Source organism: Dendrobates tinctorius, unplaced genomic scaffold, assembly GCF_039654945.1.
Source record: "Dendrobates tinctorius isolate UK_male_01 unplaced genomic scaffold, ASM3965494v1 ptg000504l, whole genome shotgun sequence".
Lineage (NCBI taxonomy): Eukaryota > Metazoa > Chordata > Amphibia > Anura > Dendrobatidae > Dendrobates > Dendrobates tinctorius.
This window is the reverse complement of record NW_027362163.1, coordinates 663,793-690,000: the sequence shown is the minus strand read 5'-3', so window position 1 is coordinate 690,000 and position 26,208 is coordinate 663,793. Positions and strand designations below refer to the sequence as shown.

At 42.5% G+C, this 26,208-nt stretch overlaps 2 protein-coding genes across 7 annotated transcripts in view; one reads left to right on the top strand and one right to left on the bottom strand.

Annotated features, from left to right (window-relative positions):
* LOC141078126 (uncharacterized) overlaps positions 1–26,208 on the top strand; it is a 129,788-nt gene that overhangs the window by 42,603 nt on the left and 60,977 nt on the right. For 2 of the 6 annotated variants that reach the window (XR_012227658.1, XR_012227659.1), the window contains exons 2-4: positions 10,853–10,955; positions 11,034–11,201; positions 11,468–17,068. The exons of 2 other annotated variants lie outside the window; for them this stretch is intronic. The gene's annotated coding sequence lies outside the window, so the exon portion shown is untranslated. Of the gene's footprint in view, positions 1–10,852; positions 10,956–11,033; positions 11,202–11,467; positions 17,069–26,208 lie in introns of those variants that run through there. 2 more of the 6 variants (XR_012227661.1, XR_012227660.1) reach the window with 2 other exon arrangements.
* On the bottom strand, positions 18,771–24,411 carry LOC141078119 (oocyte zinc finger protein XlCOF7.2-like). The gene is made up of 3 exons (XM_073564957.1): positions 23,663–24,411; positions 23,456–23,579; positions 18,771–18,796 (listed from the first exon to the last, which is right to left on the bottom strand). Exons 1-3 carry the CDS (start codon positions 23,780–23,782, stop codon positions 18,771–18,773), a joined length of 270 nt encoding a protein of 89 aa, XP_073421058.1. The 5' UTR covers positions 23,783–24,411.

Below are 26,208 nucleotides of genomic sequence, written 5' to 3'. Positions count from 1 at the left end.
ACATTTTTTAAACTAATTGAAATCCTATTGTTATAATCTTTTTTGTATAATCTGTATTTCTGATTGCAGATTATTGTATGCTGTTTCCTGAACATTTATGGGAGCTGCTCTCTTGCCTGTTTGGAGATATGGATATTGGACATATACATGTGTATATATATCATAACACATTATAGGGGACTCTATTTCCTTGGGAGAGTTTTCTATTCATGTTCTTACGTTTAGTGACATTACATGCAGATGTCATTGTGCAGGAAGGGGGAAGAGGTGAGCTGTGACATTACCTACTGGGAATGGTGTACCCTGTTATCTCTCATTGTAATCCTGCTTGTTATGATAATGAGGTGACTGCTAATAAGGGATCTCTTCTGGAAGTGCCAGTCTATTAGAAAAGTTGTTTCTGTTTATTTTATGATATAAGGGGTTACATACTTTCTTGCAAAACTTTATTAACTATGATTAAAAGGATTAGCCATGTTCTGGTTATTGGTCACGAATGTGTTTGAGATGATAGGGCTCTTACTAATATGGCCTTTCTTGAATTACAGCAACAAATATGAAATATGGGAAATAGAAATATAGGCTATGCTGAATTTCTGCACTAAATGCCTTTTAATCATCTCATATAATTGTAGATTGTGAGCCCTCGCGGGCAGGGTCCTCGCTCCTCCTGTGCCAGTCGTGACTTGTATTGTTTAAGATTATTCTACTTGTTTTTATTATGTATACCCCTCCTCACATGTAAAGCGCCATGGAATAAATGGTGCTATAATAATAAATAATAATAATATACTCATTGGTTAATAATGATGACTAGAGAGTGGACAATGCCCAAAACATAAAAGCTTCATAACACATTCCCACTAAATATTTTGCTAGCTAAATCTATTTTCATAGGAGTCATTTAGTTAAATCCTTTGGTCAATTACATAAAGTGCAAAATTACAGTGACAATAACAAAAGAGAAAACAAAGAAAACAGACAAAACAAAAACAACACATATAACAATAACATATAACACAATGAAAATAAGGTCATTTTGTGAGATCAGAGAAACATAATATAAAAACAACAAAGAGTATTGCACACAATCTAAGGAACTGAAGTAGGTCCGACCCCCCCCCCCCTTTGTTCCTGCTCACCGGGCACCATACACTAGTAAGGGCAGTAATGCCCTGATGGCGGCCCTGTTCCTGCCTACATGAAGTATGGAGCTAGTCTACATAGATCATGGGATGTCAGGCATCCATTCCTGGCTACCTACAGTTGCCATTTCATCTAAGTATTCAGTCAATCTATATTAAAAGGAAACTTCTCACCCCCCCAAGGTCATATATGACCTATTAATATGGGCACACAGGTAATAGGTGCTAGTCCTACCTGTATGCCTCATATTAACGGTCTTGTTGTGGAGAAATGTTATATTCTGTCTTTACATTAATGATTTCTTCCAGGCTCCGGGGCATTCTCTGCCTGGAAGAAATCCCTGCCCCCTCTCCTCATTACAATACTACCCTCCTCCCATCAGCGCCAGTAATAGCCCCAGAATCCTGCGCCTCAGCCATGCACCTTGTCGGCGCTCACACCAGAGATTACTGGAGCGGAAGGCGCCGGCACCTGTGCAGAAGATCCCTGAGTGCAGTACCCATAGAAGGGAGGATGAGATATGTATTTCTGGGGGAGTGCAGGGCGCAGGAGTGGGATTCCAGGGCCAAAACTGCCGTGCATGAGAGGGGGTTAGTATTACAATGAAGAGAGAAGGCAGGGATTTCTTCCAGGCAATGCAAGCCCCAGTGCCTGGAAGAACTCATTAACGTTAAAAAAATGTAACATTTCTCAATAACAAGACCATTAATATGAGGCATACAGGTAGGACTAGCTTAACATTTCTATTACCTGTATGCCCAAATTAATAGGTCATATACGTCTCGGGGGGTGACAGATTACCTTTAAAGCATAAACACACATAGATAAGAATTAATATATATAATATGATGACGACAGCCGTCCAGACCTGCATCCCACCACAAGAAACAGTCCAGAGTAATCCCTGGAGAATGCTATCATCCTCAGTGACACAGTGAGGGGCTATGCGCCCCCTTCTGATCTCAGGCTATTTACTCATCTAGGAGTGTCTGCTCAAACTGTTGGGGTACAGCTGTGGGACCCTATTTTCAGAGATGATGTCCTCCACCCAAGTCTCAAAAAGCTAAAAGGGTCTTCAGGAGAGGAGGCTAGCTTGACTACCCAATCAGACGGTCATCTCTGTAGCTGTAGTCATCCTTCCTATGGTACTATTCAGGGGTGGACATGTTATTAGTACAAATTGTGAAATTGCACACGGGCCAAGAGGTAAGGGGACCCATTTCCACCTCCAAAGCAGATACAATTATGCATTATGATGAGTTATTGGGCTGATCTTTAGCATAAAGACATAATATATCCACAAGACCATTAATATGAGGCATACAGGTAGGTCTAACGTAACATTTCTATTACCTGTATGCCCATATTAATAGGTCATATACGTCTCGGGGGGGGGGGGGGGGGTGACAGATTACCTTTAAAGCATAAACACACATATATTAATTCTTATCTATCTAATAGGATGACGACAGCTGTCCAGACCTGCATCCCACCACAAGAAACAGTCCAGAGTAATCCCTGGAGAATGCTATCATCCTCAGTGACACAGTGAGGGGCTATGCGCCCCTTCTGATCTCAGGCTATTTACTCATTTAGGAGTGTCTGCTCAAACTGTTGGGGTACAGCTGTGGGACCCTATTTTCAGAGATGATGTCCTCCACCCAAGTCTCAAAAAGCTGAAAGGGTCTTCAGGAGAGGTGGGTAGTCGAGCTAGGCTATCAGACGGTCACCTCTGTAGCTGTAGTCATCCTTCCTATGGTACTATTCAGGGGTGGACAGGGTTGGACATGTTATTGGTACAAATTGTGAAATTGCCCACGGGCCAAGAGGTAAGGGGACCCATTTCAACCTCCAAAGCAGATGAAATTGGGCGTTATGATGAGTTATTGGGCTGCAAAGGATCCATATATTGTTCATGCACAGTGTCCCTCTTCCGCCTGTGTCTTCCAGTGGCTCCAATATATAATTAATTTCCTGCAGTGAGAATCACATCACATTAATAATTTCCAGGCAATCAAGCTCAACACCATCAATCCTATCACTACCAATACTGTGTGGGCTTTTGAAAAGTTGAGAGTAAATTGTTTAACCCAACTCTGATAGACCCCATCCAGAAAAAGGGATTCCATCCCTCCTTGGATATATCTCCAGCTTTTTGCTGCAGCTCCTTTACTTTATCCATTATTGAATCATGTGCATCTTCTAGGAGCAGCATTGCTCACCTATAACAGCGCAAGTGCCCCCTTCAACTGCTAACAGGCAGTCAAGTGCCATTGTCTTCTGAAGGGCTACTATCCTCATTAGTGACATCACAAGTAGAAGCTAATGGAGGTGACGCCAACAACCAAAACATTTGGTGACATCACAAGTAGTAGCTTATGGGGGCAAAACTAACCACCAAAACATTCCGTGAAATGACAAATAAGAGCTAATGTGGGCGGAGCCAAGAACCTCACTTCCATTGAAGCGCATTGCCCAATATACTAGAGATCAAACGATATGAATCCTCCAATGTGGGGGAAGATTTGACTAGCTTTACTGCATATGGAGCTAATATGTATATACATCGGTGTTGTGCAAGGATTTCCCAATATTGGTTGGATTTATATTTTTGATCTGGACTGTATATTACTATATGTCTCAATGACATCCGACAATTACATAGTTATCTTCATGTTACATGCAGGGTGGATAAAAATCTTGATTTTTTTAAAAAAATCAAAAAAATCAGATTTTTTTGATTTAAATCATTTGATTTAAATCAGATTTTTTAATCAAGTTGTACACAAGCAAAACTTTGTCTTTTTGCAAATCTAATTGTTTTACACAAATAAAAATATTAAAACAGTTGATTATGAAACCTAATAATTTTTATTTGCACTATTAAACACTCAGAATTGAACTACAGAGAGTAAGTACTTTTTAACAATAGCCTATCTCTAAAGTTTGAAGTAAGCAAACATCTTCAGTGAATACATCAGTCCTTTAAGCCTACTGTTTATTTAGGACTTTTTATAGGAAAACCAGTTGTCCTGCTTTAGCAGTTCCTAATCCTAAGCGGTTTCGGACTGTTGTGTGCACAAAACCAAATGAAGAAAACAATCTCTCTACTCCTGCGGATGAAGCCGATGCAGTCAGTAGCTGAGTAGCTAGATTTATTATCTTTGCTGGAAGAACAAGTGATTGCGACTTCCACCAGTCCAGTGGTTTTAGTTCATTAACGACGTTATCTGCAAACATGTATTTTTGAAATGGTGCAGATTCACACTTCAATTTCAGCACAGTTGCCACAATGTCATGGTTAGTATTGGCGAGCCACTCCATTGCAGAGTTGATTTCCGCCTCAGATAATTTTTTCCCTCTGTAGATGGGATGCAAGATATTGGCTAAATAGTGTTCTTCTTTTAATGCTTGGTCCTTGCGGTGCTGTATTGCAACCTTTACATTGTTTGAGAGGTTCAAGAGATCTAGAGAACCTTCTAAATCTTTCCAAACTTCTGTGGCATCAGCTATGGTTGCAGTATCTTTCTGCATTTTATCCAACGCAATCGATAATGGCTTTAACCTTTCCAAAAGGTCCTCGGCATTTCTCTTCACACCAAGATTTAATACTTTGCTTCGTATATTAGCATCAATTTTATCCCGATGTGTTTCGCAAATGGACAGTAATTTTGACCAGTTGTTAATAAACAGTTCCAAGCAGTCAGCCAAGGTATTCCATCTAACATCTTGTGGTAGAACCAACTTCAGTCCTCCCATTTCCTTGTAGGTTGCATGTGCAAAATGATTATTGCGGAAATATTTAACAATTTCTACAACATGTTCCTTGACACCCAAAATATGCAGGTCTTTTGCCAAAAGATGCAACAAATGGGCAGAACAACCGTATGTAATGACATTTGTGTCATCCTGTGCCAGTTCCGCTCGCATTTTTGCCACATTGCTTGCGTTATCAGTAACTAAGCTCCTTACTTTACATCCAAACTGTTCTTGGCATTGGTGAATTGAGTTCTTAGCAATTTCAAGTAAATATTCAGCAGTATGTGAATTTCCAGATGTGTCGATTGTGTCTGTAAGGTAAGTTTCACCATCTTCTGTTGTGACACAAGTGCAAATTATGGGGTCGTTGTGGATGTTGCTCCAACCATCCAAGCTCATGTTAACAACCTTGTCTTTCAAATATTTTGTACAAGCCGCTCTTTCTATGTCGTATACAGCCTGAAGATGTTTTCCTGAGATATCAAATCTACTTGGTGGTTTGTAGCCTGGTCTAATTCCTTCGATCATTTGTACAAACAATGGGTGCTCAACTAGTCGGAAAGAAGAATTGGTTGCAAATATGAATTTAGCAATTAATTCATCAAAATGTTCTTTCTGGCTCGTCGTAGTCTTTAAGATGAATTTTTCTACACTTTGCACGCAAAGTTTTTTTTTGGGCTGCTTTGTTGAAGTTGTACCCAGATATTGATTGTCACGTGCAGCACAAGCCATATTTGACCCTGAAAGCACAGAAATTAAAAATATAAATCGACTGCGTATTTGAAGAAATATAACGAAAATATTGAAACAAACTTTTTGAACAATGTAATGGTCCTCGTCCTATAAGGGCTGTCTCAAAAGTTATGCTACTCAAGTTTTCCGGTGAGGTTGCTGTAATACTGGTAACTAATATCAGAGCCTCAGCAACTGAAAAAAATTATGTCACAAAAGTTTTAAAAATGTTTTTTTTTTAAAATGGTCAATTTGGCAGACTTCAAAAGTGAATTGCAGCCTACAATAAAAAAAAAATAAGCGTATACACACTTTATTTTTACTTAAAGGACATGTGCACCTTTATTTTTTAAGGTGCAGCCAGTCACAGTGTGCACATGTCCTCCCCCCGCAGCTCTCTTACCTCCGATGTCAGCGCTGCGGGGATCCGTGGCTTCGTTCTGCCCGTCCGCGAGCGCGCCTCCATTCATTTCAATGGAGCGTGCGGCCCGCTGACGTCACGCCGCTGGATCACTGCGAGTAGGCCGCAACCGGAGGACGGGAGGCGGACGGTCAAAACGAAGCCACGGATCTCAGCGCTGCGGGGATCGGAGGTAAGAGCGCTGCGGGGGGAGGACATGTGCACCTTAAAAAAATAAAGGTGCACATGTCCTTTAGCGTTAATTTTCTGTGAAATATTGCCTTAACATAAATTTAAATTCTATACTCCAGAACTACCAGTGCTAGAAATTTTTCTTTTCATAGACTTTAACCATCCCAGTAAAATGTCTGTTAAAAAAATAGGTTGTAAATTAATTGCCAGACTTACCACTAGTACTAGGCTCCTGGTGCATAAGAAGCTGTGGGGGTTCATTGACATTAGTTGTATCACTATCAACATCTTCATTTCCCTTCTGGTTGCAGTTTTCATAATGTGATTTCAAACGGCAAACAAGTCCTTGGATATCCTTTTGACAGTATTTGCACTTTGCTCTTGCACCTTTCTTTCCAAGATCTGCTGCTGGCATCTCAACAAAATGAACCCAAATAGGGTCTCTCTTACGACCTGCTGCCATGGCTCACACAGATCACTTATGAAGTTTGATTGTTACTACAGCCTGAGCCAAGCACTGCTGATGTTACTACAGCCTGAGCCAAGTACTGCTGACTATCCAACAAGTTTGGGCATGTCAACTGAATGCAGGGAAAAAGAAACTAAACCAAAACTGAAACCAAGCTAGAAGTGTGGAATTAAAGGGGCAGTATGAACAAAATGTGGAGGCTATTAATAGTTTATACAATTAAGACATGCTGCTTTTAAACACCTACCTATTGCCATATAGTAAAACAAAAAAGATTTTTACTTACTTTGGGGTCCCCCCCTCACCCTGGCGTTAGATCGTTGCCCCTAGTTTCGTCCGTGTAACTATGGGCGCACATGCACACTGCTCTCACTTCTCATTTTAATCGTGATTTATATTAAAAAAAAACCTTTTGATTTAAATCATGATTAAAATCATGATTTAAATCGATCCGATTTAAATAGAAAAAAATCTTTTGATTTAAATCGTGATTTAAATCATGATTTAAATCGGCGTGATTTAAATCAATCCACCCTACTGCCATCTCGCCCGATTTGAGACGTGCTCTGGAAGAGTTTCAGGAGGACAAACCTGAGCGTTGTCCCAGTGGAAAGTTGTATGTTCCTGACCAGTGGAGGAAGAGAGTGATGTCTGAAGTTCATTGCTCTGCATTGGCTGGTCATCCAGGTATTTTTGGTACTAGAGATCTGGTGAGTCGATCTTTTTGGTGGCCCGCCTTGTCTCGTGATGTCAGGAATTTTGTGCAGTCCTGTGGGACTTGCTCCCGGTCTAAACCTTGTTCTCGCTCTAGTGGCTTGTTGATGCCTTTGCCGGTGCCCAGGAGGCCATGGACCCATATTTCAATGGATTTCATCTCTGATATGCCTGTCTCTCAGAGAATGACTGTTATTTGGGTGATTTGTGATAGATTCTCTAAGATGGTCCATCTTGTACCACTCCCTAAGTTGCCATCTTCCTCTGAGTTGGTGCCCTTGTTTTTGCAACAGGTGGTTCGCTTGCACGGGATTCCTGAGAACATTGTATCTGACAGAGGAGTTCAGTTTGTGTCTAGATTTTGGAGGACTTTCTGTTCCAAGCTGGGAATTCAGTTGTCCTTCTCCTCTGCGTTTCACCCTCAGACCAATGGGCAGACGGAGAGAACAAACCAGACTTTGGAGTCGTATTTGAGATGTTTTATTTCTGCCGATGAGGATGATTGGGTTTCATTTTTGCCCTTGGCCGAATTTGCTTTAAATAATAGAGCTAGTTCTGCCACTTTGATGTCACCTTTTTTTTGTAACTTTGGTTTTCACCCTCGATTTTCTTCAGGGTAGGTGGAGCCTTCTGCCTGCCCAGGTGTTGACACTGTGGTGGAGAGAATGCACCAGATCTGGGACCAAGTAGTGGATAAGTTGTCTCTCTCCCAGGAAAAGGCCCAGCGGTTTTCCAACCGGCGTAGGACCGTTGGTCCCCAGTTTAAGGTGGGTGATATGGTTTGGTTGTCATCAAAAAATATTGCTATGAAGGTGGCTTCTCCTAAGTTTAAGCCTAGATTTATTGGACCTTACAAGATTTTGGAGATTATTAATCCGGTCTCTTTTCGGTTGGCTCTTCCTGTCACATTTAAAATTCATAATGTGTTTCATAAGTCCTTATTGAAGAGGTTTGTTGAACCAGTAGTTCCTGTGGTGGCACCTCCTGACCCTATATTGGTTGAAGGTAACATGGAATATGAGGTAGAGAAGATACTGGATTCCCGTCTGGCTAGACGGAGGCTCCAGTATTTGGTTAAGTTGAAGGGTTATGGTCAGGAGGATAATTCCTGGGTCTCTGCCTCTGATATTCATGCCGAAAGATTGGTGCGTGCCTTTCATCGGGCTCACCCGGATCGCCCTGGTGGCATGGATGAGGGTTCGGTGACCCCTCCTCAAGGGGGAGGTACTGTTGTGAGTTCATTTTTCCCTTCACCATTGAGGTCTGATGAACTCCCTCCTCTGGTGAAGGAAGGTAGTGAGACTGGTTACCAAACACCTGGGCAGCTAGATTATGACTGGGTGGCTGGAATTGAGGACTGGATATAAGGCTGCTGACGCCCTTCTTCCTTGCTGGTGATTTTCCTGCTGGATTCTTTGAGACCAGTCTGATTCCTGCATCTCAAAGCTAAGTTTTTCTGCTCTGCTTTGTACTCTTCTGTTTTGTTTTTGTTTTGCCTTGTTTTTTGGGAGTTCTGCCATCCCCGGCCGGGGGTGAGCTGAATTCCATTTTTGTCTCTGATCTGTTGATATTTTGCTCTGTCTTCAGAATTTACCTGAGTGCTGATATAGTCTTTTGAAGCCTAGCGACTTCAGGGCCTGTTTTTCCTATCAGTCGGTTGTCTCATTTTGATAGGGTTTTTGCGGATGGCAGACAGCAGCCTTCCTATCCTGTCCTATGTAGTTAGCTTGGGCCCCATCATTTGCTCAACCTGTCTTTCTATCTGTGTTAGTGTTTTCATCTTGCTTCACCGTCATTATATGTTGGGGGCTGCCTTTTGCTTTGGGGTCTGCTATGGGGCAGTTTAGTTTTTCCCCTTTCTGTCTTTAGGCTATATAGTTCTCCGGCTGTGATCGAGGGGTCTAGGGCACCGTAGGAACCCCCCACGGCTACTGCTTGTTGTTGTGGATAGGTTCAGGGGTCTGCAAACCGATAGCTGCCAACCTCTCTGGTATTTCTGGACTTAGCTGGTATTTTGTTTTTTCCTCCTTCGGTGACTCATCATAACAGAGAGGCCTCCCAAAGACACTACTTGGGCAGATGCTCAGAAGGGGTGACAGCAGAGCCCAATTTAGCAACCACCTGCTGGTGATCAAGTACAAGAGGGATGTCCTTTTCTTTACCACCATACACGGTGGTGGCAGCGCCCTCAGCACTGTACAAGGTATCTCTACACAGGTCTGCAAACCGGACTGTGTACAGGGGTACAACAAAAACATGGGGGCGTTGATCTCTCCAATCAACTCCTCCAACCGTACAGTGCTTTGAGAAAGGCCAGGGTGTGGTACAAAAAGCTGGCCGTGCACATCATACAAATGGCAATGCTCAACGTTTTCCTGCTGTCACTATGTCGTACCTTCAGTTCCAGGAGGTAGTAGTTAAGGCCCTGATATTTGGCACTAAGGAAGGAGCGGGCCCCAGTACTTCCAGAACTGAAGGTGCTCGTATCGTACCAGGTCAGCATTTCCTGGGAGAGGTCCAACAAACTGGAAAAAGAGGTAAGTCGCAAAAAAGGTGCCAAGTGTGTAACAAAAGGGGAATACGCAAGAACACCATCTATCAATGCGACACCTGCCCAGAAAAACCTGGCCTGTGTATGAAGGATTGCTTCAAATTGTACCACACCTCCATGCACTACTAATTTACTTTACAGGAAGCAGTAAATTAGTTCCAAAAAGGGGGCACATCTAGATAAGTTCCTGGGGGGTCTAGTTTCCAAAATGATGTCACTTGTGTTTTTTTTTTACAGTTTAGGCACATCAGGGACTCTGCAAATGGAACATGACGCCCGCAGACAATTCTATCAAAATCTGCATTACAAAACGTCACTACTTCCCTTCCGAGCCCCGATGTGTGCCCAAACAGTAATTTTCTCCCACATATGGGGTATCAGTGTTCTCAGGACAAATTGGACAACTTATAGGGTCTAATTTCTCCTGTTACCCTTGGGAAAATAAAACATTGGGGGCTAAACAATCATGTTTGTGGAGAAAAAAATTTTTTTCGTACCCGATCATTATGAACTTTAGTGAAACACTTTGGGGTTCAAAGTTCTCACCACACATCTAGATAAGTTCCGTAGGGCATCTAGTTTCCAAAATGGGGTCACTTGTGGAGGGTTTCTACTGTTTAGGCACATCAGGGGCTCTGCAAACGGAACATGACGCCCGCAGACCGTTCGTGGAAAGGGGCTATCCACGCAGAGTAATTTCCCAGGCTTATCAGAAAGCTTTGACAAATGAAAGGTCTGTATTGCTTCAACCTAAATCTCGAAATTCTTCTCATACCATTAACTTGATCACTCCCTACAATAACCAGTGGCGCGAGATTTATCAGGTATTAGATAGGCATTGGGAAATTTTACTGAACGAACCCAAACTAAAACCTTTTCTTTCTGATAGACCAAAAATCGTAGCCAGAAAGGCTAAGAACTTGAAAGACCATTGACAACCAGTCATTATCAACGACCAACGACAAGGATTGGCACTGGGCATCGTCTATCAGGTTCGTTTCCTTGTGGTGGATGTACTATCTGCCCGTTCATGATCGCTTCTGATACCATTACACTCTCAATTTTTCCAGGTACAATTCAATTGAGGCACTATTCCAACTGCAAATCTAGAAATGTGATTTATCTCTTGATCCGCCTATGCCCTAAAATTTACGTAGGACAAAACAGCCAAGAACTCAGACGGAGAGTGCAACAGCACATTTCAAATGCGAATAAGGCCAAAATGGACCGTGAGAAGGGTAAGCCCATAACCTCTGTGGCCAGTCACTTTTTGGACTATCATGGAGGTAGACATCAGGGTTTACGGGTGTTAGTAATTGATCAAATACGGAGTAACATTTGTGGCGGTAATCCAACAGAAGAACTTCTTCGCAGGGAGTCATGCTGGATCTACAATTTAAAGAGTATGGCCCCACAGGGATTAAATGAGGAGCTTCTATTTTCAGGTTTCTATGGATAATACCAGGCCTTTACATTCACCTCCTTTTCTTTCCTTATATCTTAGGTGGTTTCCAGGACTCCAAGACCCTTTCAGGTCTTGCTACAGCTTTCATCTGAAATAACGTACATTTGATCCGGCGATTGAATCATCAATCTCTGCAAGATTTTAAATTTCAGCCACCTGCTTTTGTAAAAAGCGCATATGGACTTTCTTTCCCCTACCATTTTTTCATTTTTCTATTCTTGCCTGTTGTGTCTTTGTTCAAGATTGCTCATTGTCTGCCAACATTCAAGTTGGCTGTTTATTTATGGCATCATATTTGACCATTCATAGCACCATGTCCCTGGTCCCATTGTGACCATACCAGATCTTATTTTTGAAGTCACATGTTCACCTTGAGAAGGGCCATTTATTGGCTCCTTATGTTTGCCCATGTATTCTCACTCTGTGTATTTAATTCATTGCACACTAGTCTGTGCCCATACACAGTGTGTTTGCCATATTACTAGGATATCTGATCATTCACAGCACCATGTTTTTGGCCCCATTTTGATCATTTTTATATTGGAAGACTCATGCTTATCCTGAAAAGGAGTTATTTATTGGTCTCTCGTTCTGTGTGTTTAAATGTCTTGCACACTAATCTGGATTTCTACACGAGCTGCTTGTTATAATAGCATATGCTGCATGAGGATAATCCTGTTTAAGATTTCCGTGCGTTTCATCTTTTGCACACTGATGTAAGGTTTTTATTTATGGTGCATAAATTTGTACCCAATCCAAATCATGTAGTTTTTAACCCTTCTGAGTTTATATAAAATTGAGATACTACCTTTACGACTGTATTATCCATTTATATATGTCTTCCTTTTCTCAGTTGGGGTTTCTCTATTTGCCATGCACATAGATTTCTTAGGCACAACAGCATGTGCTGATTTTTCATAATGTGCATATACAAGCACGCATCTTGGACACGATTTTTCTATCATGTGTAGATATATTCAGATCAACGTATATGTGCTCGCACGTGTCTGATTCCATATAGGTGTCATTGATGTGACGATGCATTGGGTGCCCATATGCTATAAATAAAATTGTATTGACATCTATAGATGCGTCTTGGATACGATATCATGCACCCATGCACTTTTTGTCAACACGTCTGCATATGATATGGAATTGTATATACATATGTATTGATTAACAAACATGGCTTATATATTCATAGTTCTGTTTTTCCAGAATAGATTAATATTAACTATCTATTCAGTCTCTTTTGTGCAGCACATTATGCTTATTTCGGTAGACGCTATGTGTTGATCAACCGGCCCTCTTTTTGCTTCCATGTTGCACTAAGGCAGATTTCAGCCTAAGTACCATAAGAATAAACTCTGCGCAGGCGCTAAAGCACGTTTTTGGCGCATGTGCTGTTCACGTCCATATATCTGACATCTGCGCATGCGTGTAGTTCTGTTTCATTTAGAATAAACTATTGGTTATGCTATATAGTCTACATTGCACAATACATAGGGCTTATTTATAGACAAATGTCCAGCAGTGATTGATTAAAAAGACTTATAGTGTTGTTCGTCCTATACTAAAGGTACTGTCACACTTAGCGATGTACCAGCGATCCCAACCAGCGATATGACGCGGTCAGGATCGCTGGTGCATCGCTAAGTGGTCGCTAGTGAGCTGCCACACAGGCAGATCTCACCAGCGACATCGCTGGGGTTGGGCGTCGTTACTTACCTGTCACACTAGGCGATCCTGCGTCCTCCCGCCCGCATCCTCGCTCGTCGGCGCCACAGGAAGCCCAGCAGGAAGCTGATGACGAGAAACAGTCCTGGATCTTCTCGCGCGATCAGCGATAACCAGCGGGGGAGCAAAGGAGGTAAGTATCAGACAGAGCGATATCGCTAGCAATATCGCTGCTACGTCACAAAAACCAGTGACGTTATAGCGATATTGCTGGCGATATTGCTTAGTGTGACGGGCCCTTAAGGTAAACTTTATCCCAAATGTCGCAGGCACGTACTTTGCACAAGCATCCAAATATATGCTCTGGCGCTTGCGCTATCTACTTTCATATGGCAGTGCGTTATACATCTGCGCATGCGAAAAAGGTTTTGATCTCTGCGCATATCCCAATAAGGTATTTGCCAAACTTTATTGCCACCTTGTCAGATGTTGACAAGATGGCCAACGCCGCAACTACTTATGACCGCCTCACTTCAGCTGGGTGTTTTCCACGCATGCGCGGTTTAATCACCTTGCTTAACTTTATTGTTAGACCTTGCCACGCTGACAAGATGGCCGCGGCCATGCGATTCTCCAGCCGCCTCACTCCAGTAAGTGTTAATTCAATTATACCGCACATGTGTTCATGATATAAATATGACCGACGCACACATGGACTCAGCGCTCTATCCCTCCCTTGAGAAAGCCACTCGTTTGTGGCGATACACGTGGGGTTTGCTCCCCCCACCATCTAATCCTGCAGAGGCACCAGGCACTTTAATCTTCTTACATGCATTAGCATATTCATGGAGTTTTGGTCTATTGATCTTTTTTGTCTGCATCTTCTGGCAATTTGTGGTTTGTATGCCTTTCTTAACCATATCAGGGGTGCTCAGCCACCAGCTCCTTTGTCTTATATGGGCTTTTGCATTTAACTATCTCATATTGGCTGCATGTCCTTGATAACATGCGATTTGCATGCTTTCATTAACCACACCAGGGCCGCACAAATGCTAGCCTCATTGTTCTATATGGGCTTAGTTCATATTTTTCTTGGTGCTGTGAAGTCTTTATTACTCATAGATATCTTTGACCGTATTTTTTTATTCTGTTTGGATCTGCTTTATTCATGCATATCATGAATCATGTCTCATTAGATATTCTATGTGGTCATTTGCTCAATTTTTGTGGGATTCTTTGATGTGGGTGGGTTATCACATCATTATTCCATGACATGACCTGTTCCTTCTATGTGTACATGTTTTTATGGAGTTTGTGCTATTCCATGTCTGTGTTGGATTTGTTCAATAAAATAAAATTGTGTTTATACAAACCCATATCTGTGGTGTTCCCATTGTATAGGCAAGTCGCTTTCTCCTCTGTTTTATGACGCCCGCAGACCATTCCATCAAAGTCTGCATTCCAAATCATCACTACTTCCCTTCTGAGCCCGACGTGTGCCCAAACAGTAGTTTTCTCCTAAATATGGGGTATCAGTGTCCTCAGGACAAATTGGACAACAATTTCTGGGGTCAAATTTTGCCTGTTACCCCTGGAAAATAAAAAATTGGGGACTAAACGATCATGTTTGTGGAAAAAAACATTTTTTTTTCATGCCCGGGTATTTTAAACTTTAGTGAAACACTTGGGGGTTCAAAGTGCTCACCACACATCTAGATAAGTTCCTTAGGGGGTTTAGTTTCCAAAATGGGGTGAATCGGTGGTTCCCACTGTGTAGACATATCAGGGGCTCGCCAAACGCAACATAGTGTCCGATCTTAATTCCAGCCAATTTTAGTTTGAAAAAGTCAACCGGTGCTCCCTCCCTTCCGAGCCCTGCCATGCACCCAAACAGTGGTTCCCCCCACATATGGGGTATCAGCATTCTCTGGACAAATTGGACAATTTTTGGCATCCATTTTCCATTTTTTCCTTCCCCGTTTCTTCTGCTCCTGTGAAACACCTGAAGGGTTAATAAACTTCTTGAATGTGGCTTTGATCAGCTTGAGGAGTGCAGTTTTTAGAATAGTGTCACTTTTGGGTATTTTCTGCCATATAGACCCCTCAAAGTGACTTTAAATGTGAGGTGGTCCCTAAAAAATGTTTTTGCAAATTTTGTTGCAAAAATGAGAAATCGCGGGTCAACTGTTAACCCTTATTACCTCCTAAAGGGACAGTGGTCAGAATTGTAAAAATTGGCTCGCTAATTGACGTGCAAACCACCCTTGGGGGGTAAAGGGATTAAAAGATGAAAGCTGAGCTGTGATTGGTTGTTATGAGCAACAGTTTTCCTTGTAGACAGTTGCGGTAACTGAGACTTATTATTCTTATCATTTCTAGGATGTTTCTGTAAATCTGGAAATAACACAATTTATTACCGTGCCAACACAGACCACCCTCTGACACAGACTGCAGGGGGAGCCCAGAATCAGGAACTTCTGTTTGTCTGGCATGAAGCATCTCACTAACTTAAAAATTCAAGCACAGATTAAAAAAAGAAACACAAGACGGATTTCTCCAACCCATGTATAATTTTAATCGATGTAACAGCGCCAACCTGAGAATGTTGGCTCTGACGGGATGATGTGGAATATTAGGGGTAGTAGACCGATGGCTCTGACAGAATGATGTGCGATATTAGGGGTAGTAGCCTGGTGGCTTTGAAGGGATGATGTGAGATATTAGGGCTAGTAGACCCTGGCTCTGCCTGATGGGATGATGTGGGATATTAGGGGTAGTAGTCCGGTGGCTCTGGCTGATGGGATGATGTGGGATATTAGGGGTAGTAGTCCGGTGGCTCTGGCTGATGGGATGATGTGGGATATTAGGGGTAGTAGTCCGGTGGCTCTGGTTGATGGGATGATGTGGGATATTAGGGGTAGTACGGGATGACGGATTTCATTTAGTTGGATGGTAGATATATATATATTTAGATGGGAAAGTAGACTAGGTGGGAAAGGGGGGGTATGGAATTAAGATGGGATATTGTGGCTAGGGAGAGAAAGCACAGTAGGTGCTCATCCACGTTGATTCTACCTGTAAGAATCTTGTTATGGGAGAAAAATATATTTGATAATTTATATAATATTTACAGCTAATTTATAACCCAAACTTGTTGATTGTGTGGATGTGTCTGGCCTAAGAGAGACAATCACAGGGAGTGAGTGTGACGACAAAATAGTATTTTGACACGGTGACTACTTCAAATAAGAGTCTTCATTGCTAGTGCATAAATCAAGAAGCAGGAGAACGTGGCAAACCCCACAATGTCCACATACCAAAGAGGCACACACAGACAAGACAGATCTATAGAGAGGATTACATTACCCAGAGGCGCTCTTTTCAGCACGTTTCGCTTGTAATGCTTCCTCAGAAAGGGGTTTCTACAAGAGAAACGCGTGTAATGTGCAGTTTGCCCCGTTCTGCTGCTTCTGGATTTATGCACCAGCAATGAAGACTCTATGTGAAGCCGTGACCGTGTCATGCCCATAATGCCACACATGCCCTATGGAATCGGCTTTATAACATTCATTGTCTGTACTATTTTTTTAATGTTTCCATGAGCACTGTCACTTTATGAGTCTACAATGTAATATTTATTCCTGTGTGGATTGTAAACCCGTTCTATATATTCTTTGTATCTGGGTTTATTGTGAATTGTTATTGACCATTCGGCGGAGACCTTACACCTGAGATATGTAACGATATAGGGTGATAAGCGATATAATTGTTATACTTCTTCCATATGGGCTTTCCACTTACAGTTATATATACTGTATATGTAAAGGATTTTACTAAACTATACTTTGGGACAGATTTCCATACGTTTTATATACATACCTGATGATTTTTCTCTGCATAATCTCTCCTTTTTACATGTTTTTATGTTTTGCTGAAATAAAGAAATTGAATTTCATACTGAAATGTTGTTTATGGGAGTAACGTTTGTAGGCCATGTTGTTGATTTCTACTTCTGAATATATGGAGGACCTTGTTTGAGAGATATATATATATATATATATATATATATATATATATATATATATATATATATATATATATATATATATATATATATATATATACACACTCACTGGCCACTTTATTAGGTACACCTGTCCAACTGTGTGTTAAGACTTAATTTCTAATCAGCCAATCACATGGCGGCAACTCAGTGCATTTAGGCATGTAGACATGGTCAAGACAATCTCCTGCAGTTCAAACCGAGCATCAGTATGGGGAAGAAAGGTGATTTGAGTGCCTTTGAACGTGGCATGATTGTTGGTGCCAGAAGGGCTGGTCTGAGAATTTCAGAAACTGCTGATCTACTGGGATTTTCACGCACAACCATCTCTAGGGTTTACAGAGAATGGTCCGAAAAAGAAAAAAAATCCAGTGAGCGGCAGTTCTGTGGCCGGAAATGCCATGTTGATGCCAGAGGTCAGAGGAGAATGGGCAGACTGGTTCGAGCTGATAGAAAGGCAACAGTGACTCAAATTGCCACCCGTTACAACCAAGGTAGGCAGAAGAGCATCTCTGAACGCACATTGCGTCGAACTTTGAGGCAGATGGGCTACAGCAGCAGAAGACCACACTGGGTACCACTCCTCTCAGCTAAGAACAGGAAACTGAGGCTACAATTTGCACAAGCTCATCGAAATTGGACAGTAGAAGATTGGAAAAACGTTGCCTGGTCTGATGAGTCTCGATTTCTGCTGCGACATTCGGATGGTAGGGTCAGAATTTGGCGTAAACAACATGAAAGCATGGATCCATCCTGCCTTGTATCAACGGTTCAGGCTGGTGGTGGTGGTGTCATGGTGTGGGGAATTTTTTCTGGGCACTCTTTGGGCCCCTTGGTACCAATTGAGCATCGTTGCAACGCCACAGCCTACCTGAGTATTGTTGCTGACCATGTCCATCCCTTTATGACCACAATGTACCCAACATCTGATGGCTACTTTCAGCAGGATAATGCGCCATGTCATAAAGCTCGAATCATCTCAGATTGGTTTCTTGAACATGACAATGAGTTCACTGTACTCAAATGGCCTCCTCAGTCACCAGATCTCAATCCAGTAGAACATCTTTGGGATGTGGTGGAACGGGAGATTCGCATCAGGGATGTGCAGCCGACAAATCTGCGCCAACTGTGTGATGCCATCATGTCAATATGGTCCAAAATCTCTGAGGAATGCTTCCAGCACCTTGTTGAATCTCTGCCACGAAGAATTGAGGCAGTTCTGAAGGCAAAAGGGGGTCCAACCCCTTACTAGCATGGTGTACCTAATAAAGTGGCCAGTGAGTGTGTGTGTATGTATATATATATATATATATATATATATATAGTTAGACAAACGAACTACATATAGCGGCAAAAGGCGTATACATGATAACCTCATACTGCAGGGAAAGACAATAAAGAAAGTGATAACACAAAATGACAATATTTAGGAGTATATCACCAAACTCTGACATGGCTGTTCAACATATTTAGTACTGATCATTCTCGTACAATGAGTGTTTTTATTGTAACATGGCCAAACATGAGGAATGACAAGGCGCTGTCCTAGTAGTGGTCAACACCTTTAAGAAGATACAATTTTCAGTTAAATTATTTCTAACATTATGAATATGAAAAAGGCTTCTCCCCTTGTGACAACCATGATGTTTATTAAGAGTTGATTTCAGTGTAAAACTTTTCCCACATTAAGAACATTAAAAAGGCTTCTCCTCTGTGTGAGTTCTTTGGTGACTTAAAACAGATGATTTCTTCACAAAACATTTTCCACATTCTGAACAGGAAAAAGGCTTCTCCCCTGTGTGAGTTCTCTGGTGTCTAACAAGATTTCATTTATGGTTAAAATATTTCCCACATTTTGAACAGGAAAAAGGCTTCTCCCTTGTGTGAGTTCTTTGGTGTCTAACCAAATCTGATTTCCAGATAAAACATTTCCCACATTCTGAACAGGAAAAAGCCTTCTCCCCTGTGTGAGTTCTTTGGTGTCTAACCAAATCTGATTTCCAGATAAAACATTTCCCACATTCTGAACAGGAAAAAGGTTTCTCCCCTGTGTGAGTTCTTTGGTGTGTAACAAAACGTGATTTATGTGCAAAACATTTCCCACATTCTGAACAGGAAAAAGGCTTCTCCCCTGTGTGAGTTCTTTGGTGCCTAACCAAATGTGATTTCTGGCTAAAACATTTCCCACAATCTGAACAGGAAAAAGGCTTCTCCCCCGTGTGAGTTCTTTGGTGCCTAACCAAATCTGATTTCTTGCTAAAACACTTCCCACTTTCTGAACATGAATATGGCTTCTCTGCTGTGTGAATTCTCTCATGTGTAACAAGATCTGAATTCTGAGTGAAACATTTCCCACATTCTGAACAGGAAAATCTATTCTCTGTTATGTGAATTTTTTCATGTTTAAGAAAAGTCTTTTCAAGAAAATTATTTCCATTTTCTGAATATGAAAATGGCTCCTTTCCTTTAGAATCAATTAATTTTTCAATGCTTATATTGTGACTTTGATTTTCCTTAGTAATTGGTAATGAACCAAAAGATGGGACCTGTTTCATAGGATCAGATGACAGATCTTTGCTATGAAGGGATGATGGTATATCTGGAGTAATGGCATTAACTTCAATTGGATCCTGTGAGATCTCAAGATCATCAGATTTAAAAATAGAAGATGTCAGCGTTCCCTCTGATCTCCTGGTACAGTCATCTGCTAAAAATAAAACCAATTAATAATTTTGAATAAAATATCCTTAAATTTTATACTTTTGGACATTTCTACTTAAGCTGTCCATAAAAATACAAGCTTTTTAAAAATATTGAATTATTCACCAAGACAATGACAGTTCACAGTCTAATCGAAAGCCTCATAGCATGAACCAGCGCATCATGGTGCTCAATGGTTTGTTCATTCTGCTTTCCAAACATGGAATAAAAAGCCAACAAACAATATTATATAGGCAAAAATTATACCAATAAAACTTCTACTCATCTCACGGAAACACAAGACACCACTAAGGTCCATCATCTGTCAGAGGAAAACCAAAAGGTTTCCACAATATTTGTGGCTCAAAAGCTCTTGAAAAGCAACATGGCTTCCATAAACCAATCCAGCAATATCCGCTCTCCCAAAGTCAAATATCCACTCTCTTCTGAGCCTTGTAGTGCGCCCAAACCATATTTAGCATCCATATATTTGGCATTACTATAGTGAGAAGAACCCACTTAATTTACGGTGTGTGTCTCCTGGAGCACAATCTGGGCATTATGTGTTGGATAATAAAATGGCAAATTGCAATTTTCATGTTGCAACATCCAGTGCGAGCTAATTTGCATAAAGTGTCACTACTCCCATAGAATAATTCACTGAGGGTTATAATTTCCATAATGGAGTCACTTTATGGGGATTTCTACTGCTTTAGTTTCCTGTAATTTTGTTATATTAGGGCATCTGCAGATGGTGTGTCCCCTCTCCTCTGGAATCTGCTCCTGCGATGTTTGATTCCATCACCAAGCAGCGCCTTATCTATTGTGCAGGCGTTGCTGGTAATAGAAGAGACGTTGAAACCAGAAGCTCTGGGAGGCGCTGGCTCTGTCCAGCCACTAAGATTAGGGTGCCTGAGACCAGTAGTTTCATCCAGCCTGGCAGTATGGGTTTGTGTGCTGTCCAGCAATCTGGTAGTAATCTGCTACCTGCTTAAGCCAATTAGAAAGCACCAAACCCTCCTAAAGCTTGAAGCCTATTCCCGGAATCTGCCAGATACCGCCTTGTTCTCCTCTGGTTCAGTCCTCTGTGCTCAGCTGGTGTATTTGTTTCCTGGTGTAATCCCAGCCCGCTTACTGACTACACTTGTGTCTTCTGATTTTGTACTTTCTCTGCCCTCCTGGTTATGACCAACTACCTGACTATTCTTCTTGCCATCTCACTCCACAGAGTAGCAGGTAACACCATGGCCCAAGCCTAGGGATCTCTGTGTAATTCCAGATCCATGTAGAGGGGTTAAAGGATGATGAGCAAGGCAATCACTGGGATCTGGAAAATAGAGTAGATAGAGCCAAGCCTTCTCGTGGTGGCCATCTTTTCATCTGCCGGGTGATCACTAACAGTGCTCCCAATACATCGTGTCTGCAAACTATTCCATCAAGATCTGTGTACGAATAGCTAAATGGCGCTCCTTCCTTTCTTAACCCTGGCATGTGCCCAGAGAGTAGTGTACAACCATATATAGGGGATTGTTGGATTCAAGAGACATTGGAGAATAATTTGTAAGGTCCATTTGTTTCCTATTATCCTGGTGAAAACTCTCTGGGTAATTAGAGTATGGGGCTCGGTGGCTCTTGGCAATCTAAACTATCGTAAGGGCCAATATTTTCCATCAGATGAGTTTCAAGAAAAAAGATTAGACATTCATGGACAACCTTTTATAATAGTGCAGAGCTGATGTGTCTTAAATTTAGATCTCAGGCATCTGGCAGAGGTAATGGAGACTTATTTTAAAGGCTACCAGGTAGTTGCAGATCACATAAGTGAGGCAGGCCGATCCCACCATCATCAGACTACCATACAAAATGAACCTGAACAAAAAGAAATAGAATAAAAAAACATGTTACCGTATTTTTTGGATTATAAGACGCTCCCCAAATTTTGAGGAGAAAAATAGGAATTTCTTTTTAATAAAATGGTGGTGTTTCTTATAATCCATGCGTCTTATTTCTGTGGTGAAGCGGGGTCCCAGGGTCGCTGCTGGAGGAGGCAGGAGTGGGGTGATGCTGCAGGCCGCAGGGTGGGATGAGGGGGGGTCCGATGTGCAGTACACCGCTGTGATTGTTTGGTGCTGCTGGGTTGCCTGGCGCTGCTGCCCGGGGAGTCCGCTGCTGCAGGGGGACTCTGCCGACATTTCGTGAAAGGCCAGAGCCCCCCGCATGTCCATGGTTTCCTCCTGTGCGGTGGACTCTGTGAACATGGCTGCCGGGGGGCGGTACATGCGCAGATGGAGATCTCGGTATCAAGATCTCAGGAGATGAGATTTCAGCCCTGAAATTAGATCTCAGGGATCTAGGAAGCCAACAGCATCATTACCCTCCATTTTCTCTTACAGGCCCAGCATAATAGCTTTCTTCAAGTGATTTTCTAACTTGTCAGCACATTCTACGTACGCTGGTAACGATCAGCATCTCCTAATCCTAGGGGGTAGGTGGATCCTCCAGGTCGTAAGTTCTATAGAAAAGGGCTTTCAATGCCCAAAGTCATTTGAACAGTTTTGGGTGGAGGAGAATGTTGTGGTCTAAAGGCAAAATGGTGATCATGGTAATACGGCCGGACTACACCACCGATAAAGCAGCCACAGCCGGTGACTGAGAGGAATCTGTGACTTCTCTGCATTCAGTGGTTACTACTCACCTGGGTAGTCATATGTGGGAATCTCCTCTTTACACCACTCATCATCTCTCACATATGTCTCTGTAGTATTAATATGGGTCAGATCTTCACCCTGAAACAAATATTGTAAAAGTCACAGACAGATGGAGAAGTCCCTTCTATGATCAGCTCTAATCCTGCCATATCCACTGTTCTCATTATAAAAGTTGTTGGAATAGGTTTAGTGCAACAACTCCATTCATGTACATGACTGTTCAGTTGCTAGATTTGTATGCTGTTTATAAAGTTTAAAAAAAAAACTCCCAGAGGCTCACACAGGGAGAGCATGTGACTGTATTTCCTGTTTTCCTGCTGTGTCTGAGTATGAGAGAAGCAGCCTGCTGTAGATGCTGCACAGATAGAGACACTCAAATGATTTATTCCTGATCTATTAGGCTTATCATATATTGTTCCTGATTGTTCCTGAAAAAACAAGTTCTGTGATGTATTAAGAGAAGTATAGAGTCTACATCACGTCAAATAATTATTCTCCTCTACTCCTTCTTGGTCAGATCTCTTCTGGAACACTGTGTCCAGTTCTGGGCATCACATTTAAAAAAAAGCATTGACAAGCGAGTGCAAGTTCAGAGAAGAGCTACCAGGAATGGTGAGATAAAACAAGACTGAGCACAAGACCTTTACAGCCATCTACACATCATAGGGGAGATCTCCTGACACCTTCTCTCCATCTACCTGATGATCCTGAGGAACATTGGGATCTTCTTGGTTACAGTCCTGTGGAAGAAGAGGACGGGGACATCTCTCTGGTGTTGTCCTCTTACTGGATAGATCTGGAGGAAACACATACAGGGACTGAATTCATTCTCTACATACAGATAATTATAGGCCGTGTGTATTTAGTCCTGTCTATTACCTGGAGATGTGAGGGGCTGGGGAACCTCCATTATGATGTTCTTGTACAGATCTCTGTGTCCTTCTAAATACTCCCACTCCTCCATGGAGAAATAGACGGCGACATCCTGACACCTTATAGGAACCTGAGACATACAATGATACGGTCATCCCCCCGATCTCTTCATAGTGTTACTGTATAATGTCCCAGCATTCCCAGCAGTGTCACCTCTCCAGTCAGCAGCTCAATCATCTTGTAGATGAGTTCTAGAATCTTCTGGTCATTGATGTCCTCATGGATCAGGGGGTGAGGTGAGGCCCCGTGATTGGGCTCAGGGGTCTTCCCCATCCCTCAGACACAGGGTCCTGACAGCAATCACTAGAGGTCTTCTTCACCACTGTGTAATCCTGGTAAAGGAGGGACACATTAATAAATCTCACTACAGACATTTCCAGAGTCCTCACCTCTCCAGTTCTGTCCATCTGTTATTCTCATAGATAACAATGATGTAATGTGACGTCAAAATATTCTTTAACTACATAAATAGTAAGAAGCTAAAAAATGACAGTGTAGGTCCCCTTAAAAATAGTCTGGGTGAAATGGTGGATGAGGAGGAGGAAAAAGCCAATATGCTAAATGACTTTTTTTCAACAGTATTTACACAAGAAAATCCCATGACGATTAACATGATCATGTGAAAATGAGGATGAGTGACCTCGTGGAGATCAAACATCCAACACTGCGGAGACACCATCACATGTTTCTCAACGCAGTGATCTAGAGCAATGCCCCCATCCCTTATGGGAAATATGCAAAAACATGCAAAACACAAGCCGCGGAGACACCATCACGTGTTTCTCAACGCAAGCAATGACTAGCAAGGTCTTTCCCCGGGAAGGAACAACCACGGGAAGGGCAGTCTCCAATGAAGGAAACCACCTATGCCAAAACATGGTATCCATCCACAGACAGCTGTTTCGGGGTATTGCCCCTCATCAGTGTGGAGTAGGAAACTGGCTAGTAGGAGCAATGCCTAGTAAAAGACTGTGAAAATGAGGATGAGTGACCTCGTGGAGATCAAACATCCAACACTGCGGAGACACCATCACATGTTTCTCAACGCAGTGATCTAGAGCAATGCCCCCATCCCTTATGGGAAATATGCAAAAACATGCAAAACACAAGCCGCGGAGACACCATCACGTGTTTCTCAACGCAAGCAATGACTAGCCAGGTCTTTCCCCGGGAAGGAACAACCACGGGAAGGGCAGTATCCAATGAAGGAAACCACCTATGCCAAAACATGGTATCCATCCACAGACAGCTGTTTCGGGGTATTGCCCCTCATCAGTGTGGAGTAGGAAACTGGCTAGTAGGAGCAATGCCTAGTAAAAGACTGTGAAAATGAGGATGAGTGACCTCGTGGAGATCAAACATCCAACACTGCGGAGACACCATCACATGTTTCTCAACGCAGTGATCTAGAGCAATGCCCCCATCCCTTATGGGAAATATGCAAAACACAAGCCGCGGAGACACCATCACGTGTTTCTCAACGCAAGCAATGACTAGCCAGGTCTTTCCCCGGGAAGGAACAACCACGGGAAGGGCAGTCTCCAATGAAGGAAACCACCTATGCCAAAACATGGTATCCATCCACAGACAGCTGTTTCGGGGTATTGCCCCTCATCAGTGTGGAGTAGGAAACTGGCTAGTAGGAGCAATGCCTAGTAAAAGACTGTGAAAATGAGGATGAGTGACCTCGTGGAGATCAAACATCCAACACTGCGGAGACACCATCACATGTTTCTCAACGCAGTGATCTAGAGCAATGCCCCCATCCCTTATGGGAAATATGCAAAAACATGCAAAACACAAGCCGCGGAGACACCATCACGTGTTTCTCAACGCAAGCAATGACTAGCCAGGTCTTTCCCCGGGAAGGAACAACCACGGGAAGGGCAGTCTCCAATGAAGGAAACCACCTATGCCAAAACATGGTATCCATCCACAGACAGCTGTTTCGGGGTATTGCCCCTCATCAGTGTGGAGTAGGAAACTGGCTAGTAGGAGCAATGCCTAGTAAAAGACTGTGAAAATGAGGATGAGTGACCTCGTGGAGATCAAACATCCAACACTGCGGAGACACCATCACATGTTTCTCAATGCAGTGATCTAGAGCAATGCCCCCATCCCTTATGGGAAATATGCAAAAACATGCAAAACACAAGCCGCGGAGACACCATCACGTGTTTCTCAACGCAAGCAATGACTAGCCAGGTCTTTCCCCGGGAAGGAACAACCACGGGAAGGGCAGTCTCCAATGAAGGAAACCACCTATGCCAAAACATGGTATCCATCCACAGACAGCTGTTTCGGGGTATTGCCCCTCATCAGTGTGGAGTAGGAAACTGGCTAGTAGGAGAAATGCCTAGTAAAAGACTGTGAAAATGAGGATGAGTGACCTCGTGGAGATCAAACATCCAACACTGCGGAGACACCATCACATGTTTCTCAACGCAGTAATCTAGAGCAATGCCCCCATCCCTTATGGGAAATATGCAAAAACATGCAAAACACAAGCCGCGGAGAAACCATCACGTGTTAACATGATCAGGGATAAAAATTCTCCATTAAATGTCACCTGCTTAACCAAGCAAGAAGTACGGCGGCGTCTAAAAATCACTAAAATTGATAAATCCCCGGGCCCGGATGGGATACACCCCCGAGTACTGCAGGAATTAAGCACAGTCATAGATAGACCATTATTTTTC